We start from the raw sequence: 7646 nt of genomic DNA on the forward strand, positions 1-7646 counted from the left end.
TATATTCATAATTTATCTTTTAAAAGAAATAAAGGAAAAAAATATTTATTATAAAAACACTAAGATGAGATACTTTAAAAGATTTGAGTTCCAAATTTGATAAAAATAATATTGATTATTGATATGGTGTGCATTCTTTCTCATAACTCAATCTCTTTGTTTATTATTAATAATATGTGGATTGGACGATTAATTATTAAAAAAAAAAAACTGAAAGCCGACCAAAGTAGAAGCAATAAAATAGGATGCACAAATGAAAATTTTGTAAAGAGAACTAACAAGATCCGCCGCATATAGTACAAAAGCGGATGGCTTTACAGCCGTCAGATCTTGAATTACCCGAACCACAACGTCCTGCCTATCAATATATCATGATCTAGATCTAAAAACAATTGCCTCGAGATTCACATCTTATCATCGAACGGTGATTATTCTCGACCGCACTCAATTAGCATACGTCATACCTCACGGTTTTCATCTTCTCCATCTCCCCTGCTCCTCCTCCTTTCCCGGCGGCGACTCCAAACCTCGTCGCCGCCTTCGATGCCCCGATTGCTCGGGAAAAGGTCGCAATTCCGTTGATTATCCCCAATTCCTTCTCGAATTGCTCATCTTGAAGGTTATTTGGTTGGAATGGATCCTGCATCTGATTCAGGTCTCCTTTTTGCCCCTTTTGTTTGTGAAAATAGGTTTTGATGTCTTTTATTTTTAGTTTTTCTTGTTTTTGATCAATGGATAGGAATTGTTGTGCTTCTACATTGAATTATTTATCCATTTTTCTTTGCTTTTTGACTGGATTTGTGCTGATGTTGCTATAATCATCTTGAAATTGAGTGTTTATTTGAGAAAAAAAGGCATAAATTTTGGTTGGCAAGTGTGCTTAGATGGTTTAATTTTTCTCTTATTTTTCTTTTTTTTGTTGACAAGACTGAAATTTGCGTGTTCTTATTGTAACAATTTCTCTGTTGCTTTGCTTTGTATTTTCAACATATGAGCATATCTAATATATATGAAATCTATATGCTGAATTTTTCATGAAGTCAAATTATTTTGTCCTTTTATTTTGACTAGTTTTGTCCTTAGCTTGAAATTAAAAGGGGAATTTGATTAGTAAGTGTTCTTAGATGATTTGCTTTGTTCACATATTTTGGCTTTTCTTTATTATTGGTAATATCGAAAATGGTTGGTGCTCATGCAGGAATCTGGAAGTATTATTATGATGTAACATTTCTGTGCTGCTTTGCTTGCATAAAGTTTATTTTTTGTTGTTGACCACTGGAGAATGTCAAATATATGGGATCAATATGCTGAAGTTTTCATGTAGTAAATTTAGCTAATTTGACTGTTGCTATATCTCTAGTGCTTTTTTTTTCTTTGTGTTTTATTATGTCTTGATGTGATATATTATTCTATGTTTTTGTTTCAAATTCTGTCGCTTTAATGTCTAATGTTGCAAAGCTCTAGCTATAATTTCATTCTGATTTCTTATATTTTCATGCATGAGTCTGTTGTTATGTGTTTGCATAGCGGCATAGTCACACAGTCTCTTACTTGCGCTACTCATGTACAGACTCATCCAGTGGAGATGACTTCATTGAAGCATGCCCAGATAATGCTTTTGTCACGACGGAGGAGGATCCTTCATGTGATGAGGAGAGAGCTGACTTAGATGTTGATGAGAAGTTAAACTCTACTCAGGATGCTCCTGGAGAGGATTCTTTATCTTCAAAGGAAAGTGAGGATGCATCAAATGCAGATAATACTGTTGTTACAGATAGATTGCCTGCTCCAAAGGCGGTGGGCAACATGTTATTGGAGCCAGAAGTTGGTATGCTATTTCATTCAGAAGATGAAGCATTTGAGTTTTACAATTCATATGCCAAGAGGAAAGGCTTTAGTGTGCGGAAGGGGCATCTTGCTAAAAGAAAAGATGGAAGTATACGGGTTAGAATTTTTTTGTGCAGCAATGAAGGTTTGCGGCAGACTCATCGGACACATATAACAAGGAAACCGCGTGTAAATGAGAGGACAAATTGTAAAGCTCGTATTGAGTTCAAGGTAGATCGTGATTATGTATGGGCTGTAAGAAAAGTAAATTTAGAGCACAATCACCCACTGGCAAGTCCAAGCAAGTCTTTCATGTTGAGATCACACAGAAAAATTTGGCGTTCTCAGCTTGGAGTGATATGTGAGGTGGAGAATGATGAAGCAGGCGAAGACCCTCATGGTGCAGAATGCCATGTAAAGAGAATGAGAGATTTAGAAAAACAAGATATGCAGGTCCTTTTGGACTATATGATGACTAGGCAATCAGAGGATCCCTCATTCTTCTATGCCATGCAACTTGATGTTAATGGACAGTTAACCAATTTCTTCTGGGCTGATGGGCGATCTATTGTTGATTACTCCTACTTTGGTGATGTAGTCTCCTTTGATACAACCTATCGGTTAAGTAATTTTGACATTCCATTTGCACCTTTTCTTGGTGTAAACCATCATAAGCAACCTGTATTATTTGGTTCAGCACTGCTATTAGATGAAAGTATTGAATCATTTATCTGGTTATTCAAGACATTTATGACAGCAATGTCCTGCCGGCAGCCAAATACATTTCTTACAGATCATTGTGATGCAATTTCAAAGGCAGTTGAGATGGCATTCCCTGAGACAAGGCATTTACTCTGCCTTTGGCATATCTTTCAGAACTCTGTGAAGCATCTTTCTGAAATCTATGCCAAGGAATCTAATTTTGAGAAGGACTTCAAAAGCTGCATGTATGAAGCTGGGTCAGAAGAGGACTTTCAGACTGGATGGAATAGCTTAATGAAAAAGTATGACCTTGAGGGTATCTCTTGGGTGAAGGACTTGTTTGAGGATCGAGAGCGATGGGCTTTAGTTTATAATCAAAGTTCCTTTTTAGCTAATATGCTGACTATGGAGTGGAGAGACAGCATGAGTCATCTCTTCAGAAAGTATTTCAACAGGAAATTGCCTTTCTCCAAATTCCTGGAACAATATCATAAGGCAGTTATACGGTGTCGTGAGAAAGAATCATTTGAAGATTTTAAATCAAGGCAATCTAAACCTCTTCTTTTGGGCAATGTGTCTATGTTAACTCAAGCAGCAGAATCATATACTCGGCTGATTTATGAGGATTTTGAGGAAGAGTTCAAGAATCAATTCGCCTGTCTTTGTGAGGCTCTTGGGGCTAACAGAACAACATACTCCTTCAAAGTTTCTCTGCCCAAAGACCATTCTTCTGGGCAAGTTTTGTTCAATCCAACGGATGTTATGATCTCATGCAGTTGTAAGAAGTTTGAATGTAACGGCATCTTATGCATGCATATCCTTAAGGTTCTTAATAATAATAACATCCTTACTCTTCCTTCTCAATACATTCTAAAAAGGTGGACAAAGTATGCAAAGAATGGTCTGGTATATTCTGGACATTTACCTGGGATTGACTCAGATGGTCATGAACCATTGGCATTGCATTACAATCGGATCTGCCACAAGGCAATTGCTGTTGCAATCAAAAGTTCAGCTTCCAAGGATGCCCTTGAATTATTTGAGAATGGACTTGACCAATTAATGGGAGAAGTAGACAATCTGTTGCACAATGCTCCAAATGATGGAGAGCAAGGCAGGCGTAAAGCTCGACCTAAGGGCGCACATGAGAAGAAAAGAAAGAGGGATGCCCAAGATGCATGCAAGGCATCTGATGCGGTCACAATTGATAATCCATCTCAGAGCAAAGGTAAAACACGTGTATTAAATTTATCAAGTGTTGCAAACCATCTCTCCCGTATTCATTTCTTTGACGTTTCCTACTTACAGGACAAATTGATGATGGGACTGCTGGTGTCATGATTGATGAATCCTCACATGTTCCTCCTTATAATCGTGAGGACTTGACATTACCATACATCAATGCTATTCCAATGCAACCTAATGGTATTTCAGGATATGCATCATTTCCTCCAGAAACTGTTATTTCAAATCAGGTCTACTTCAGTTCTTTCTTCTTGTATCATGGGGTTAATGAACTTGTTTTGGAATATTTTGGACAACCCTTTTTGGTTCACTTATGTTCCGATATGACCACAGGCTTCATTTGCACCTCCACAAGGCATCTTTGATCATACAATAACCTCTCTGCATGTTGGTGATCCTAACAAACCAAGGAGCACTAACTCAGGCTCTGTTGGTGGTCATATGCCTATTATGCCTGGACAGTCCAACAATTACACCAACTGGGAGCTTCAATCTTTTAACATTCCGAATATTGTCATGTCTCACCGCCATCTAAGTCAATCTGTGGTATGACACTCATAGAAGTGATATGTCATCTTTCTGCACATGCTCGGTTTGTTTGAGGTCTTCTTTTTCCTTTGATTCATTTGCAGCATTCAAATGTTCCGAGCAAACAACAAGCTTTGTCTCACAAGCTCAACCTTGACATCAATAAAGGTATGATGGAAAACTTGATATTCTTCAGTAGCCTATTATTTTCCTCACTAATAAGATGATACTAATTAACAGGGAACTGAGGTGGACAATATTCACAAACTCTGTTTAGCGGTACAGCTTGTGGCGGGTAATGTGTATTTTCTGTGTAGCTCATGGTGCTTGCACAACAAGAGTAGAGAAATCCTGTGTCATTAAAATCTTTATATATATATATATATATTACTTAGTTTCTAACAAAATGTTGCTTTGGTATTACTAACTTGTAATCAAGTGGTCTAATATTGACAATATTCTTGTTCAAGTTGATGGGAGGCTGCATTATTGATGTTGAGCGCAAATGTAACCTTTTTGTACAGATAGTTTACTCTTGTAATTAATGTTGTGTTTTGTCCTAACTTCTATTGGGGTTATTTGGATTTTTTATAACTTTTTAAACATTATTTACCATATTGTTACTTCTAATTTCCTGAATGACTAATTCTCATTTGCGTAGTTCTCTATAGCCTATGATGATGAACTTCATTTCAGGGAGTCCATTCTATCCTTATATGTCTTTTCTTGAATTTGCACTTGATCAATCAGTTTCACCCTTTCCATAAAGGAGGAAAAGTGGACTATGCAGAGAGTTCTGGTTTGGTATTCTCCACTGATTTATTTGGTGTTAAAATGCTTGATTGCTTAATGTACAGAAACTATTGTTTATATTTTATTTTATTTTTGTTAGAGTTTCTTGTAACTGAAGCATTTTCTTTTGTTTCATCTTATTTTAGAGCTGCTCTTGTACTTTCTGTTGTTCTTTCAAGAATTATTGATTGTTTACAGGGATTAGTTTGACTTCCTCGAGTATATAGTTGAATATAATATATTTTTTTTTTTTTTGCAATATATCATTCAGGTGACTTGCTATTAATCTCAAGCTTTTTGCAAGGCTGCTTTCTTTATGAAGATTAGTAGTTAGCTAGCACATCAAATTCAATAGCTCATTTGAATAATTTCTTTGAGAATTTTTTTCTGTTGTGCACAACCTCCCCAGTAGCAGTCTTTTTAATCTCATGCTATTTGCTGTATAGTTTTGTCTTATTGAGTTGAGTTTATTTTTTATATTTGGTGTTAATTGTGTAAGAAATATCGCTTGCCAATTTCGATGCGACAAATCTGTAGCAATCTCTTTGCAAGAATGTTTTATGAAAGTTATACTTGCATCAGGCATCAGAATTTTGTCATGTACTTGTTGAATATTGCGCAAACTGAAATATTTCTGGCTGTTTTTGAGGGGGCAGATTCTTTTGAAATTTGTACTGGTATGCATTTGAAGGTTTTGAGAACTTAATATGTATACATTGTTTTTTTCCCTTTATTTATTGTATACATTTTTTTTTAATGTATCACCGCTCTATTTATTGAAAAAAAAGCATCCCTTTTTTCTTGACTCATCAAAATTATTCTTGCAATGGGCGTATTCTTGGTTGACCAGTAGATCTCAAAGTTTTATTTGCCTTATGTATGGTGCGAATTGTATATGAAGATGGATTGTCTACTAGAATTTACTGCTGCTTCCTTGCATATGTAATGAATATGCTATAGTTTTTACTTCATCTTATCTGAATTATGACTCAATGTCTTGGAAATAATTAGACGATACTGCTATGATGTTGCCTACATGAATAGTATCTACCGCCTCAATAACTAGAGCACCTCAAGACCAAATCTACAATACATCATTCAGGTGAGTTTCTGTTATCCTTATGCTTTACAAGATAGCTTTGTCTGTGAAGATAGCTAGGTAATATGTCAAATTCAATATTCCATAAAGATTTTATCTGAGAATTTTTATTTCATTGTAAACTTAAGAACTTATTCTCACAATGTCTTATGTGCATCGAAATAATTATAACTTGATTCCTGCTACTTGCCACTAGACTACTGCAGCCTATTAATTAGCGCTTGATGAACTACTTTTATGTATCACAACATACTTGGTGAGTTAAAATACTATATCTCTGTTCAGCACATGGTCAGTATTTTTAGGTTGTATTCTCTTTGTCCTCTCACTCTCACCAAGCATTCACTTAGCTAGACTAAATGTCATTTTTTATATATTATTTATAGATTCAATATATTATCAGTTTTCCATTCATAGTTATGTCCAAAATTTTAGTTCTTGTTCTTTTCTGTAACTTTCAGGAGTACATCTGTTATCTTTCAGATCATTACCATTTCTACTTGCTTATGCTGCTGGCGTCAATATTTTTCTGATGGATGTTTGTTTATATGCTGTTGTCCTGTAACAATGTAGATTTTTTTTTCATGTTTGGTGTCAGGTATGAGTGAAATTTTACTTGCTAATTGCTATGAAGCATAATCTGAAACAAATTTCCTAGAAGAATTATTTTGTTAGTTATATTTGCATGAGGCATAAGAAGCATGTTTAAGATTTCTTAAATGAGCAGGGCAGATTCTATTGAATTTTGTTACTGCAGTGCACTTGATGTATGTATAGTCTTTTATTTTCGATGTAATTTGGTTTCTACTATGAGCAGCCTTATATCTATATAAAATCCATTTGTTCTTATTAATAAAAATTATTCTTGTGTGTTTTTTATTTGCCAGTAAACTCAATGTTTTCTCTTTCTGTGGCCTGTGGTCTCTGGTATCTGGTATCTGGTATCTGATCTCTCTTCCGTTTTCAACCATCCTGCATGGCTACTTTTATTGATTGTGTGAATTGGAAATAATAACATAACTGTTTAGATGGAAGGTTTTTTATTTTTGATTTTATTAAACTTGAAAATTTCTGTTTTACCACTTAAAGATTGAAATTATTTACCTTTTGGATAATTAAGCTTTGGTTAATATACTTAATTATTTCATTAACTTATAAACAAAATCTTTCACCTTTCAATTGACTACTATCAGTTTTTATTCCAGACTTACATAATAAATAAATTATAATTTTTTAAAATTATTTTTTAAATAATAATAATAATTCAAATACAAAAAAATTTAAAAATAAAAAAACAAATGTAGTTATTTGTACCACAAATTTAATATTTAAAACCTATATAAACAATATAGAAGACATTTCATTTATTTTATATTCATCAGTAAATTATAAAAAGTAATTGATTAAATTTGAGAGAATGTCCGTGATTTAATTTTTTATTTTATTTTATTTA

The 7646-nt window shown here is 34.3% G+C and overlaps 1 protein-coding gene across 1 annotated transcript; it reads left to right on the top strand.

The window, feature by feature from the left end:
• Window positions 1-469: 469 nt before the first annotated feature.
• On the top strand, window positions 470-4871 carry LOC120251725 (protein FAR1-RELATED SEQUENCE 5-like). Its single transcript, XM_039260361.1, has 6 exons — window positions 470-655; window positions 1571-3757; window positions 3838-4004; window positions 4108-4320; window positions 4407-4470; window positions 4543-4871. The coding sequence occupies exons 1-6, from the start codon at window positions 634-636 to the stop codon at window positions 4548-4550; spliced, it is 2661 nt and encodes an 886-aa protein (XP_039116295.1). The 5' UTR covers window positions 470-633; the 3' UTR covers window positions 4551-4871.
• The last annotated feature ends 2775 nt before the right edge of the window (window positions 4872-7646 follow it).

Source organism: Dioscorea cayenensis, chromosome 20, assembly GCF_009730915.1.
Source record: "Dioscorea cayenensis subsp. rotundata cultivar TDr96_F1 chromosome 20, TDr96_F1_v2_PseudoChromosome.rev07_lg8_w22 25.fasta, whole genome shotgun sequence".
Lineage (NCBI taxonomy): Eukaryota > Viridiplantae > Streptophyta > Magnoliopsida > Dioscoreales > Dioscoreaceae > Dioscorea > Dioscorea cayenensis.

Bases quoted from the DNA above. Each gene is read 5' to 3' on its own strand.
- LOC120251725 (XM_039260361.1), top strand. From the start codon at position 634: ATGGATCCTGCATCTGATTCAG. The intron at 656-1,570 runs GTCTCCTTTTTG...ACTCATGTACAG, and splicing joins GGATCCTGCATCTGATTCAG to ACTCATCCAGTGGAGATGAC. The intron at 4,321-4,406 runs GTATGACACTCA...ATTCATTTGCAG, and splicing joins GCCATCTAAGTCAATCTGTG to CATTCAAATGTTCCGAGCAA.